At 42.7% G+C, this 14717-nt stretch overlaps 1 protein-coding gene across 14 annotated transcripts in view; it reads right to left on the bottom strand.

Moving 5' to 3' along the window:
* Positions 1-14717, bottom strand: part of USP46 (ubiquitin specific peptidase 46) — a 106865-nt gene that overhangs the window by 37334 nt on the left and 54814 nt on the right. For all 14 annotated transcript variants that reach the window (XM_086407674.1, XM_086407675.1, XM_086407677.1 and 11 more), the window contains 3 exons: positions 9089-9169; positions 6269-6482; positions 4490-4719 (listed from right to left, as the gene is read on the bottom strand). In XM_086407674.1, coding sequence (XP_086263800.1) covers positions 4490-4719; positions 6269-6482; positions 9089-9169 — 525 coding nt within the window. The remainder of the gene's footprint in view (positions 1-4489; positions 4720-6268; positions 6483-9088; positions 9170-14717) is intronic.

The following is a 14717-nucleotide window of genomic DNA, read 5'->3' as shown; positions in this document are numbered from 1 at the left end:
CTCAATTCTAAAGTACCTTGGTCAAGCTCATCTGGAAAATTCAGCAAAGGATGAGCCCCTTAAAATTGTCTCCCCAGTTCTATTGCAGAATGAAAACCGGCTGTTCTCCATAAACCTTTCCCTTGACATTTGCACTGCAATCCCAGGCAACATTTACAAAGGGTGAGACCCAGAAAAAGACAAAAATCACTGTTGTCTGAAAGCATGAAGACTGGCACAAAAGTTTTTTGCACAATTGGAGGAACTACCAGCTGAGGCTGCCCAGACAGCGAGGCTCCCCCAGGGGTCAATTTGCTGCTCCAGATCCAGTGTAGTTTAATCCCACTGTGAGCACTCACTAATGGCCTTGGCAATTCTGCTGGAAGCACTCTGAAAAGGCTGCTTGCCCTGGGCAGAGGACAGTACTCAAATGGGGCCCTGTATTTCTCATCCTGTGAAGGAAAACTTTAACTTAAGGTCTTCTTTTACACTGAATTCTCAACGTTCTACAATAACAACAACGAAAAAGCCTGCAGACTATGTATTTTCTTAGAAAGTAGACGGCTTTCTAACAATCAGAGCTTTCTAAAAATGGAAGGTGTCGCCTGGGGAGATTGGGTTCCCTATCGCTGGACAGAATCCAGCAGATGCTGGTGACCAACTGGCTAGGACGTCACTGGAGGGACCTGGGCACAGGGCGAGAAAGGATTAGGTGACTCCTAGGCTCCCAACCAGTTACAGTCGCTAAGAAAATGGAGGTGATTATCCAAGTAACTCCAGAGCGGCGGTGGGGGTGGGGGGGACAACTCTTGCCACAAATCTAATCATTGCTATATAACACAGGAAGCCCAGTCTCGCGCTCTATGATGTAGAAGGGTGGGATGGGAGAGGGAAGGGAGGCTCAAAAAGCAGGGGAAATATATATAATTATGACTGATTCACATTGTTGTAGGGCAGAAACCAATACTGTAAAGCATTATCCTCCATTTAAAAAATAAATTAAAAAAATAAAATTGTGGTGGGGGGAAAAAGATCCAGGTTTTTCAAAGTGCACCATCCTCCACAAAGACACAGTCTCATTGTTTTCTGCAAATGAAGTATAAATGGTTGGAATCCCACTGAAACAAACACTATGGTATGATCCAAAAGTTTTGGAGGAATCTTTGGGCACAGGCTTCTGATCCACAGTAACCTTCCACGAACTAACAGGCTCAGTAACAGGTTCTGCAAATCAGTCGTCTGGGGGTGCAACCTTTGTATTTTTTGGGATCAACTGACCTGTTCTTAGACAAAAAAAGAAATTACAAATGTGACTGAGCCTATCTGAAAATCCATGCAGAGAATCACAAGATAGATTTAGTAACTGTGTTCATTTCAAAGATAACCAAACGGATTAGACAATCTGGGGAAGGTTATCTGGCTAAATGAAGAGATGTGATGACCCACTGTTCTGGTTCTTGTATCATAAGCTCACAGAATACTCTGTTCTCCTTCATAAAATTTTGCAATCATAATTACAAAACTCATTATTTGTTATGTCTATCATTCATGCTCAAACTTCCAGAAAGGCAAAGGTCTCACTGCATCCTCAGTGTCTATATCTTTACTTAGTACATGTGAAAAAGAAAAAAAGGTGTTTATTGAATAAAAGAATACTTGTCTATACAGCCACTATATTACCAAAGTGAAGATATCTAAGAATGGGTATAGATAAGAATGTAGAGAAATGAGAATGCTTATATACCAGGTGGGAATTTGATATTTTCAAATGAGTTTAATGATAAGCACACCTAATGACCTAACAAATTTACTTCTGTGCATATATCCTAAAGAAACTAAATTTATGTATACTAGATTATATGTTAGAATGTTCATTGTTCATAGTTGCCCCAAATTGAAAACAACTAAATATCCATCAGCAATAAAATGGATTCATGAATTGTGATATCTTCAGGCAATAATTAATTTAATAGAGAGCAAATATTAAGAAGTAAATCTCAAATAAATAGCTTGTATCATAAAAATAATAGAGTTGTATAAATACTGACATAGGACAATGAGAATGAATGAACTAAAGCATCATGTAACAACACAAATAAATCTCACAAGGGTTAGTGAGGAAAAAAAAACAGGATGCAAAAGAACACATATTGTATGATTTCATTCATATAGAGATCAAAAACAAGGCTGCTGCTGCTGCTGCTGCTAAGTCGCTTCAGTTGTGTCCAACTCTGTGCGACCCCATAGACAGCAGCCCACCAGGCTTCCCCATCCCTGGGATTCTCCAGGCAAGAACACTGGAGTGGATTGACATTTCCTTCTCCAATGCATGAAAGTGAAACGTGAAAGTGAAGTCGCTCAGTCGTGTCTGACTCTGGTGACTCCATGGACTGCAGCCCACCAGGCTCCTCTGTCCATGGGATTTTCCAGGCAAAAGTACTGGAGTGGTGTGCCACTGCCTTCTCCAAAAACAAGGCAAACTGAACTATATGTTTTAAGGATGCAAAGATAAGTTCTGAGTTCTACCAAAACATTCAAAATGTATACAAACTCTCCCAAAGAAAATATGGACTATGTATGGACCATGTTTGGATCCTGATTTGAATTAACTAGCTGTTTAAAAAAAAAAAAAGACATACTCGGAGAAACTTGAACACTGAGTGAATTATGATCTAAAGGAATCATTTTTAGGTGTGATAATAGTATTGTACTGATGTTTAAAAAAATTTTTTTTTCTTACCTTTTATTATCTTTCAGAGATTTATAGCAAAGTAATGAAGAAATGAGAAATGATGTTACCTGGGACTTCCTTAAAAACAGACCGGTTCAGTGAAGAGGGATATGACAGGAAAGATGATCAAGATGCGTCAGTGTGCTAACAATCACTGACCCCAAGTTATATACATATGGATTTATTACACATTCTACTTCTATATTCCATTGAATTTTAATGGAATATAAAATATAAAGGAACAGAAGGAGAAAGGGAGGGAGGAGAGATCTCTAGATAGATAAATATGTGTAGAAAATGTTTTGGCAGGATATATTTCAAAATGTTAAAATGTTTAAGTGGTTATCTCTGGGCTAACAAGATCACAATTTTTAGAAAATGTTACAAATTTATCATCTCTAGTGGAGATTACTGGTAACTTTTAGTCTCTTTTTGCTTAGCTATGTTTTCTAATTATTTCTACAATGAACATATCAGAACGCTTCAAAACTTGTTTAAAAGGATAGAAGACTGCCAAAAAACAAAAAGCCTCTCACTTAAGTTCACATTTCTTAACCATTTCTGGGTCCTAGACCCCTTGCAGAATCTGATGAAAATCATTCTCTCCCCTAGAAATGCACAATTCTTGAGAATTTTTCATAGTGTTAAACTTTGAGACCCCAAATGAGCCCATACTCTCCATATTGTTAGTAGTTATAATAATAAATAATAAACGCTGACTTTTACTGCATACTTGGTTGGTATGTGCCAAGCATAGTTTTTAAGTGCTTTCGAGAGTTAACTCGTTTAATCCTCCCAGCAACCCTGGGGCTTCCCTGATAGTTCAGTTGGTAAACAATCTGCCTGCAGTGCAGGAGACCCTGGTTCAATTCCAGGGTTGGGACAAGCCCCTGGAAAAGGAAATGGCAACCTACTCTAGTATTCATACCTGGAGAATCCTATGGACAGAGGAGCCTGGTGGGCTACAGTTCATGGGGTCACAAGAGTTGGACACGACTTAGCGACTAAACCACCAACCAGCAACCCTAGGAAATAAGCACTCTCATCACCTCCAACTTACAGATGAGGAGAGTGAGTTCAGAGAGGTTGGATAATTTGCATAAGGTCCCACAGCTCCAAACTTGGCAGCCTACATACAAACTTGGCAGCCTGGCCCTAGAGTTGGGCTTTTATCTACCACATCATGAGGCCACTCATAGAGTTAACTCAAATATACGAAGCCAACGTGACCTCCTGAATCACCCTCTGGAAAACGTCTTCAAATTCAACACTAAGTGCCTACCATGTGCCAGACTCACCCAGGCCCTGCAACAGCGCTGTCAGAGATTCATCCCATTCACCCAGCTAACTGCTGGAGAATCAGAAGTTAGGTCTGTCTTTTGAGTTCAAGTTCACCATAGCACAGCTGATTCCCTTTATGCCGGGGAAATGGTCTGTTCTAAGTCACACATGACTTCCTTGTGGCCCAAATATTTTCAAGATAACTGGCAGAGGTCCAATTCAATAGTTCAATTTTTAGACCCTCAAATTAGCCCATGCTGCATAGTGATCTAAGTTTTTGAGATTTTTCCCTGATCACTCTACTTCCACCGGCTGAGACATCTTAGATAGAGACAAGCTTCCAAAGTTTGCACCTGAGGCTCAAACATATAAACAGAACAGTCTGTATACAAGGAAGACAACTGCTAGGTGCTACGATGCCACACTGCACTCATGCACAAGATAGCTCACGCACAAATATGCACAAGCAAATTACATGAAAACCCTCATGATGCTTACAGTTTCACAGTTCAAGCATCGAGTTTCATTGGTGAGCGTTCCCTGAAAAATCTCATGGACCCAGGTGAGTTCTGGTTTATTATTCTCCGCAGGTTCATTCATGTTGCCATTTTTTAATTTTCCATTTTGTTTCTCCTGTTTCTTCTCTTCCTGCAGGATGTCCGCAATAGTGTTTAGCAAATAATTTAAAAATTCGTGGGCGTCCTGCTGCATGTAGTTATCAAAGAGATCTGGAAAGGAGAGGGTTGTTATTTCAGTCTCTGGCTCTTGAAAAGCAAAGGAAATGCTTAATTTTACAAACCATGTTTCAATTTTTATATCGAAAGAATGGACATGTATGGGATATATTCACCTCTATCTTGCAACTTCAATGGATAAGTTTTTAAAAAAATTTTTGTTCACTTCTACTTTTTACCACTGAGAACTAAATTTTCCCAATCTCCCTCTGTAAAGTCATCATATATATATAAAGCTACAAACACTTGTATTTGCTCTACAAAAAAAGAAAAGAAAAAGAACAGGAAATACTTGACAAGCTCCCTGATAAAATATCAATATTTAATATAATATGACCACCAATGATCAATTATTCAGTTTGTAATCTATCCAGAATGACAGGGTCTCTTCCCAAAGATCATATTAAACTCTGGACCAGCCTAGAAGCAGCTTAAATGAAACACATAAGGGAGATGAGAGATATATACGAGAATGTATCTATCTGATAGCATTCTGAAACCAAATACAGAAGATTCTAGCAGCCCGTTGCTGCTCCCTGCCATAAGGACAAACAATCAAGAGATGAATGCAGCTGTGAAACTTCATTATTAATCATGTTCACAAGGGAGACTTGGGAGGGTTCTGCTTCCTTCTCAGATTATTTTTATTCTGGTCTGTATAAACTACAACAACTTCAAAAGACAGCAATCAAATTAAATGAGACTTTAAAAAACAAACAACTGATTAACTGTGCAAGTCTGTTGAAATACGGCTGAAATCTAGGCTAAACACAAGTTGCCATATCAAATATTTCTATAGTCATAAAATTTACCCATGCAAAACTTCTGGAATAACCTTGTTTCTACCACCACATCTCCCCAAAAAAAACAGATAAAGAGGGAAAAAAAAAAAAGAAGAAAATCAAGTGACAGCAGGACATTTTATTATAGAAAAATATCAATTTGATATCCTTCAACTCTTTTAGACATATAAAAATCAGGTATTATTTTTAAAACAGGAGAGGCTCTAATTAGATAATGTGCATTTAGTTTAATCACTTATGACAAGTTTATAAGACAGTACTGTTTTATTCAATTATTACATCAACCTATTTATTCCAGTCAATGTCCTGCCTTGGGCAATTTTTCCTCTTATAATGATCCTACCCAGAAAAAAGTCCTCGAATGTGGAGCAAATAAAAAGATCATTCCATTTTGGAATGATAAATTACTTTTTTTTTTTTGGCCATGTGGCATGTGGGATCTTAATTCCCTGACCAGAGATGGAACCCACACCCCCTGCACAGGAGATGTGGAGTCTTAACCACTGAACCACTAGGGAAGTCCCAATCAGAATTTTTAAGTATATTTCTTTTTATCCAATTTTGCTTTATATACTGGGTGGAAAAGAAGAAATATCTTTTATTTAAAAACTGATATTTGAGTAGTTGGCCATACTATTTTCCCATTTAAAAAAAAGGGGGGGGATTCATTTTGAGGTTACACAGACCTGTTGATTCTCCTTATCTCAGATCTGAAACACATTCGTCTCCATGCCACTCACCATTTTCTTTTCTCAGCCTCGAAATGAACTTCTTTGGTGGGATCACGCCGACCTTCTTCTTCTGCGTGGCGATGCTGTGGAAAAGGTCTGCCAGGCATGTCAACAAGTTCTCTTTCTTTTTTTGCTGGGCCTTGTACGCCAGCACGTTCTCCCGGAACGGCCGGCAGAAGTACAGGGCCTGAAGAACGGAGTTACAGTAGCATGTGTTTCCGAACTGCCAAAGGACAAGAGGGCCGATTTAAATCAGGGTTCTCGGGATCAGTGAGGAGAGGGAGGGGCCGCCCTTGTGTGAACTGGCCCAGGTCCCCCATGTCATGCGGTGGTAGACCAGTAAGCCATGCAGAACACCAGTGACTATCTGATCACCAGGGAAATGAATGCTGGTATACACAAGCTGGAGAGATCTCTAGGCTATAAAAGTCTCTATAAAATGATAAGGAACACTCAGCCTTGGTTTTTAAAAATCTAATGAGACTTTCTGGTGCTTAAAAGAGAGGGTGAAGAAGGAAAAAAAAATCAACATGATATGGAGACACAGAAAAGCAGCTGGCGACACAAAAGACGTCACGTTGCAACACATCAAAACTCCTATGACAGGGAAAATAAAAACCCCAATCAGAAAGAAATCCAGCTACTAGGAACCACTTGCTCAGCTGAACCAGCCTTAACCGAGCAGGGACTTGTTTTTAAGTTTCTCTCTTTCAAGGGTCTGGCACTCCTGCCACAGGCTTCAGACCAATCACCTCACTTTCTCCAAAGCAATCTCGTTTCTGCCGAAGTAGCCACTGCCTCAATACAATAGCACATAGGTCCTGATCTCCTGCCATCATAGTAGGACTCACAGAGTAACATTCTGCACTTCTCAAAAGCCACGGTTATGATTGAACGAGGCAAAAAGTCATCGTCTCACTGGTTTTCAACTGGCTGGATAACCAATTCTATGGGAGAACACATAGCTGAGACGTTCATTTTAGAATTTTTCATACATGCTAAAATAAAGAGGAAAACCATCTAAGGCAATTAGAAGATTAAGAGCAGGTTAGAAAATGCTGTGTAAGATTAAAATAGAACATGAACATCTTCTCAAGCCTGGTTTGTTGGCTTGTGTGTCATCTGCCCAAGAGCGAGGCAGATGCACGGCCATCCTTACCGTGACATTTCTTCGTATGCTAAGATAGAACACTTTCTATTTTTATACATTTTAATCTACTTTGACACAATTACATGATGAGAAAAACCCCTTTTTAAAGAGAAGCTGTAACTTTCATGAACTACCATTCGAAGTGAACATGTACAAAACTATTAATAGGTTTAGATCTCACAACGCTTCCACAGGCTAGGAGATGGCTTTAGTTCTTTATTCCTCCATAGTCTGCATCTGTCTTTTCCCTGGCCAAGGCAGAATACCCTCAACTTGAATAACTATCCTCATAGAGCTTAAGCAAGAGGCCTTTGCATAATGCCTAAAAAGTTGCATTACAATTATAAGTCAGTATTCCATCAACACAGTGCCCTATATTCCAGTACTGTAGCCTCCTCCTTCCATTCTTTTCTTTACTCAGTACCTCACCTTTAGCCAGACACCCTTTAGTAACACTTGGTCCCTGGACCAGTGAACAACTCCTGGGAAAGAAAAGGAACTAACGTTTACTGAATGTCACTGTGTGCCTCAGCCTCACGTCAGGACTGTCAATAAGAGCTCTCATGGATCCTTCACCATAAGCCGGGGACACAGCTGCGGGACTTCACTTTCACTTTTCACTTTCATGCACTGGAGAAGGAAATGGCAACCCACTCCAGCGTTCTTGCCTGGAGAATCCCAGGGACGGCGGAGCCTGGTGAGCTGCCGTCTATGGGGTCGCACAGAGTCAGACACGACTGAAGCGACTTAGCAGCAGCAGCAGCAGCAACCACCGTGATCCATTTCACAGGGGGGAAACGGAAGCTCAGAGAGGGCAAGTGACTTGCCCAAGGCCACACAGCCAGGGAACAGCACAGGCAGACTTTGGATTAGGTCTGTACTACTTCAGAGACAACGTCCACTCCAGTATTCCACAAGCGGCATTCGCTCAGGACACTCTCAGTAGAGACTGTGACCTATGACACCTGAGTTCTGACAGACCATGCTCAGAGCAGTTGTTCCAGAAAACCTGGGGCTTGTGAGGTAACAGCTGATGTTATTTAAATCCTCCACCCCAGAGAGAAAGGAGAAGAAAGCTCATGAGGGTGGTGGGTAATATTGCCTTACTACCTGGCCATCATGAACTTATCCAGGACACAGTGCCTGACAAGTCTGGCTATATACAAGGGGACCGTTGCTGAGCACAAGTGAAATGAGGCCAAGGGATTTAGAGATAAACTGGCCCCAGTCTCCCCCCACTTCCCATCCATGCTTCAGATACCAAATTATGCTATGAAGCAACCACTGGTGATGAGCTGGTAACCCTTTCAACACTCTGGCTGAGCTGATGTATACCATCTGACAAGCCCATTCAGATGGTAAAGGGAGGACACACAAAAGCAGATTTTGCTACAAAGGCTAATAATATTGCTCTGAAAGTTAGTGTGCAAAGGAAATCCTTTAAAGCACAGGGGAAAAAATGAGAATCTGACCTAATAATGCACTAATTAAATTTCCTCTTCTGGGGAACTCATACTTCCAAAAATTGGACTAAACATCCCCCACTCTGCTATTTGCCACCTATGGTAACCAAGGAGTATGAACAATTATTTAAAACTTGGTAATGATGAAAATGGCAGTGACATTGCTTCAAGAATGCTAAAACACCTGAGTAAGACAGTACGTTTCAAAATACTTACGTTGACCAATCCGAAGTAGTGTTCATTGATCGGAAACTGCTCTGGACCAATGTCTTTTTCCAGAGCAGAGGCATTGGTGCCCTGAAAGAGAAAAACAGCAAAAGTTCTGTTGCATGTAAAACAGACAAAAAGTAAAAGAATACTTGAGAGAGCCCGCTATTGAGACCAGCATTTCCCCGAGTGGCCACAGAGTCTGGAGATGGTCATGCTGAAAACAGGTGTTGGAAGCAAACCGTAGATGAGGTAATGAGGTCAGCCTATTCCTCTCCTCACCCAACTTCATCGTCCCTCAAATCTGTTCTACCCGGCTTCAATGACCTTCCATTAGGAAAGGAGGTTTAGGACAAGTAACGAGCAAACTACCACTCAGAACTTTCAAATAAAATGTTCTAAGCTCAGATACCTGGAGTAGCTTTTATACTTTTATACAGTGGTGTATAGAATCATACCACCAATGTCAAAGTCAGTGGTGTTTTTCTGATAAAGATTTATCTACTGTGCACCCACCACATGCCAGGCACTATTCTAGGCTCTGACAACAGAACAGCAGACAAAGACAGTCTGAAAGAAAAAGCAAGTATACTGGACAGTACATCAGAACGCGTAAGTGCAGTGGAGAAAAACAAAGCTGGAAATGAGGGTAGGGACTCCAGGGAGTAGGGGGAGGAGGGAAAGCATGGAGTGGGGAGGCGTGAAGGATAGATAAGTTGCAGCTTTAAATAGGGTGGTCAGGGAAGGCCTTATTGAGAAAGTGAAATGTCCAAGGACATATAAATAACGGAAACATAGAATTTAAAACCTAACGGTTCCCAAGTGTATGAAATCGTAAGCCATGCATACTCATTTCAACACTCCAACACGAGGATAATAAGTTACTGGATACTCCCACTGTGTGCCAGGAATTGCACTATTTATTCTCACAACATTCCTATCAGGTAAATTGTTGTTGTTCAGTCTCTCAGTCGTGTCCAACTCTTTGCAACCCCACAGACTGCAGCATACAAGGCTCCTTCACTCTCTCCTGCAGTTGGCTCACACTCATGTCCATTGAGTCAGTGATGCTATCCAACCATCTCATCGTCAGCCGCCCCTTCTCCTCCTGCCTTCAGTCTTTCCCAGCATCAGGTCTTCCCAGGATCCAATGAGTCAACTCTTCGCATCAGGTGGCCAACGTATTGGAGCTTCAGCGTCAGGTAAGTACTCACTATTATAATCCCCATTTAACAGTTAGGAACTTAAGGCTTCGAATGGTTGAGAATCTGTCCAAGAACCACAGTCAATAAGTGGCAGAGCTTAGACTTGAACCCTGGAGTCAGACTTGGGATTTCATACTCTTAACCAAATACTATGCAGAGCAATCCTACTGAATAAAATCATTTCCTGAGCCCTGCTAAGGGCCAAGAGGTCATTGGCAATACCTCACTGATGATCATTTCCCCCCAAGGCCTGGATACTGGGATTAGGAAAAATGACCAAAGTTCAGTCCAACCAGGTGAGTAATGTGGGGGTAGGGAGGACCAGGCCCCACGGTTACTCACAGCTCTACATTATTCTATGCTCCTCAAATCCTCGGGCTATCACAGAAGACCTACAGCTCACAGACTCTCAAAGATCTGGGAGACAGGCATTTTAAAAAGAGACTGTTAGGCTTTATAAAAAATAAATCTGCTGCTGCTACTTATTCTGGATTCGTATAATTAGAATCTCCTATCACAGAAAGAAATGGCCAAAAGGCAGGCTAAGAACCTGTCAAGATGGTCACGTGTCAACAAGCAAACATTAAAGGGGCAGAACAACTCAATTCTGAGCAAACAGAACCTCAGCAGAAATAGTACATTCCATCCCCTTATCATAATATCCTTTGTTTCCACTTGTCTTCTAGGTCCATTATACTGTTCCGCCAATCTAAAGTCCACCGGAGACTTTACATTCAGTGGCCATTTGTGTGCACAACAGTTTCACTATCTTTTAATGGTGGGGGGCCCGGTTGGGGGGCAGGGAGCGATTCATTGCCTTCACAATGATGTGACTCCATATACAGGCTGAATTCATAAAATACTTCATTAAAGCAGGATTTCATGGTATTGAAAAAAATCACTAATATTTTCCAATAAAGCTACATCTCAACCATAAATCGATGTAAATAACGTGTATTAAATATACCCACGGCCATTTCTGAAGCAACGTTAGGATATATGGCTTAGTGCCCAGGAGGAATGTCAGATATAAAAGTAGAGCACATGGAGACAGATTTCATTAAATCTTTCTTTATGAGGCAGCCATTTATTCAATCCATGACTTCTGCTATTTGGGAATTCTTGAGTGGAGTCTGCTTTTTTCTATCTATCTTAATACTTTCCCACCAAAGAGGGAGCTGGTGGCGGTAGGGGGGGCAGTGCTGGTTGTGACTCAGGCTGACTACAGTGACTGGGGGTGGGGGTGGGGGTGCTTGAGAGGATACCCTGGACAAGAGGCAGCAGGGGAGGAGGCACCGCAGCACAGCTCAGGAAGAGGGAAGGGAGCTAACAGGGTCTTCATGAAACCTGAGAGCCACACTTCTGGCCACGCCTCAGGTCAGGCCCACTCATCCTCTCGCAGGAGGTCTGGAAGGGTCAAGAGGGAGATCTGATACCCTGGGGGGCTTCCAGATCACTGCAATGTCACCCTTTTGTCAGAACAGCTACCCTCAGACTTCCCTGGTGGCCCACTGGTTAAAAATCTGCCTGCCGATAGAGGGGACATGAGTTCAATCTCTGATCTAGGAAGATCCCATGTGCCATGGAGCAACTAAGCCTGTGCCTGCAACTACGGAGTCTGTGCACCCTAGAGCCCATGTGCCACAACTACTGAGCCCACGTGCTGCAGCTACTGAAGCCCGCTTGCCCCAGAACCCATGCTCTGTAACAAGAGAAGCCACCGCAGTGAGAAGCCCACGCGCCGCAACTCGAGAGTAGCCCCGGCTCACTGCAACTAGAGAAAGCCTGTGGAAATAAATACAAAATTTTAAAAAATCTGCCCTCCGCAGCCCATGCCTCCCAGCACTGTACAAACCCCTTCCTTTCTCCTCATCTTGCCTAACCCTCCATCTCCCAGCGACCTACCTTGACACCCCGTCTCCTGCCATCATGCTGGGTGGTTTCAGGATCCACGTGGCAGCACCTTCCCACACCTGCTCTCTCAGTGTTGGTGTCCTCTTTCGCAGCTGCCTTTTATTCCACTCCACTCCAGCTACCCACTCCCAAAGACACAGCCTGGATCTGGTCACCACCTAAACCCAGGCAGGCTGGGCTCTGCCTGCCGGCTCATCCCATTACAGCCACACAGAGACTGGCTGGAACCCCTCACTCCTCTCCTTTCTCATCTAGCTTAGAGTCCATGGATCATGATTTCAATGGCTCTCATAAACACACACCCCCACCCATCCTTTGCTTACACTACTTGGCAAAAAGTCAACCCAGAGGGGACCAAACTATCCACCTTCTTTGAACCCAGACAGATGAGCAATATTAGAGGGGAGAAGTCACACCCCAAGCTGACTGCACTCAACTGAACTCACCAAATTCAGGCAGCTCTCAACACGCCCACATTCCAATAGCGTTTTCCTAACACGCTCATTCTCCACTCCACAGTGACTATTTCCAGCCTTCTCCAAGCTCCTCAAAACTCTTACACTCCTTTGCCCCTCTCACTGGCCTCCCACTCAACAGCAAAAATAACAAAATAAAATGAGCAGAGAGGAGCTTTTTTAATTAGACTCCCAGAAAAACATCTATTTCTGCTTTTTTGACTATGCCAAAGCCTTTGACTGTGTGGATCACAACAAACTGTGGAAAATTCTGAAAGAGATGGGAATACCAGACCACCTGACCTGCCTCTTGAGAAACCTATATGCAGGTCAGGAAGCAACAGTTAGAACTGGACATTCAACAACAGACTGGTTCCAAATAGGAAAAGGAGTACGTCAAGGCTGTATATTGTCACCCTGATTATTTAACTTATATGCACAGTACACCATGAGAAACGCTGGGCTGGAGGACGCACAAGCTGGAATCAAGATTGCCAGGAGAAATATCAATAACCTCAGATATACAGATGACACCACCCTAATGGCAGAAAGTGAAGAAGAGAGTGAAAAAGTTGGCTTAAAGCTCAACATTCAGAAAACTAAGACCATGGCATCCGGTCCCATCACTTCATGGCAAATAGATGGGGGAACAGTGGAAATAGTGGCTGATTTTATTTTGGGGGGCTCCAAAATCACTGCAGGTGGTGATTGCAGCCATGAAATTAAAAGACGCTTACTCCTTGGAAGCAAAGTTATGACCAACCTAGACAGCATATTAAAAAGCAGAGACATTACTTTGTCAACAGAGGTCTGTCTAGTCAAGGCTATGGTTTTTCCAGTGGTCATGTATGGATGTGAGAGTTGTACTGTAAAGAAAGCTGAGCTCTGAAGAATTGATGCTTTTGAACTGTGGTGATGGAGAAGACTCTTGAGAGTCCCTTGGACTGCAAGGAGATCCAATCAGTCCATCCTAAAGATCAGTCCTGGGTGTTCACTGGAAGGACTGATGTTGAAGCTGAAACTGCAATACTTTGGCCACCTGATGCAAAGAGTTGACTCATTTGAAAAGACCCTGATTCTGGGAAAGATTGAGGGCAGGAGGAGAAGGGGATGACAGAGGATGAGATGGTTGGATGGCATCACCAACTCAATGGCCATGGGTTTGGGTGGACTCCGAGAGTTGGTGATGGACAGAGAGGCCTGGCGTGTTGCGGTTCAGGAGGTCACAAAGAGTCGGACACGACTGAGCAACTGAACTGAACTGAACTGAACCCTTCAAACCTACATGCCTCCCTGTCAATGACGGAGATCTCGCTCTCATCCAAGGCCGATCGCTCCTGCACTATTAGATCCTGCCCTGCTGAACTGAACATGCCTACATGTCTCTCATGTGAAAATATATACACACATCTTCTTCCCACATCTCCCCAGTCCCCATCCTCTCTCACCTTCTCTTCACAGCTAAACTACTTTAAACAACTATCTATTCTGAAACATTTTACAAATGAATCAGATGATTTCTAAGAGTTGTTTCAAATAATCCAGTGGGGAGAAGTGGGAGGTGGGGGGTGGGGATAAAACTCTGCTGTTGAAGCTGAGCGTGGGTACATGGGGCTTATTATACCATCCCATTTATCCTTTACAGATATTATGGGCAGGGTAATGGTCTCCCAAAGATGCCCATGTCCTCTTGTGATGACATGGGCAAAACTTGTGATTACTCTCCAAACTTGTGATGACATCACCTTACATGGAAGAGGGAAATTTACATTGCAGAACTGATTTGCAAATCAGTTGACCAAAAATAGGGGGATTGTCCTGGACCATCCAGTTGAGCACAACGTAATCACAAGCATCCTTAAAAGGGGGAGACAGAGCAGGACAACCAATGAGAGTGATATGATGTGTAAGTCATGCCTTTGCTGACTTTGTAGGTGGAGGAAGGGGCCAGGAACCAAAGAACCAAGCAGCCTCTAGAAGCTTAAAAGACAAGGAAGCAGGTTCCACTAGAACCTCCAGGAAGAATACAGCACTGTACTGCCTTCATTTTGGCTCAGGGAAACT

The sequence above is a fragment of the Bos grunniens genome, chromosome 6, assembly GCF_055505025.1.
Source record: "Bos grunniens cultivar Pamir isolate PY7600 chromosome 6, Bosgru_T2T1.0, whole genome shotgun sequence".
NCBI lineage: Eukaryota > Metazoa > Chordata > Mammalia > Artiodactyla > Bovidae > Bos > Bos grunniens.
Note: the sequence above shows the minus strand (reverse complement) of the source record. Positions and strands in the feature narration are given on the sequence as shown.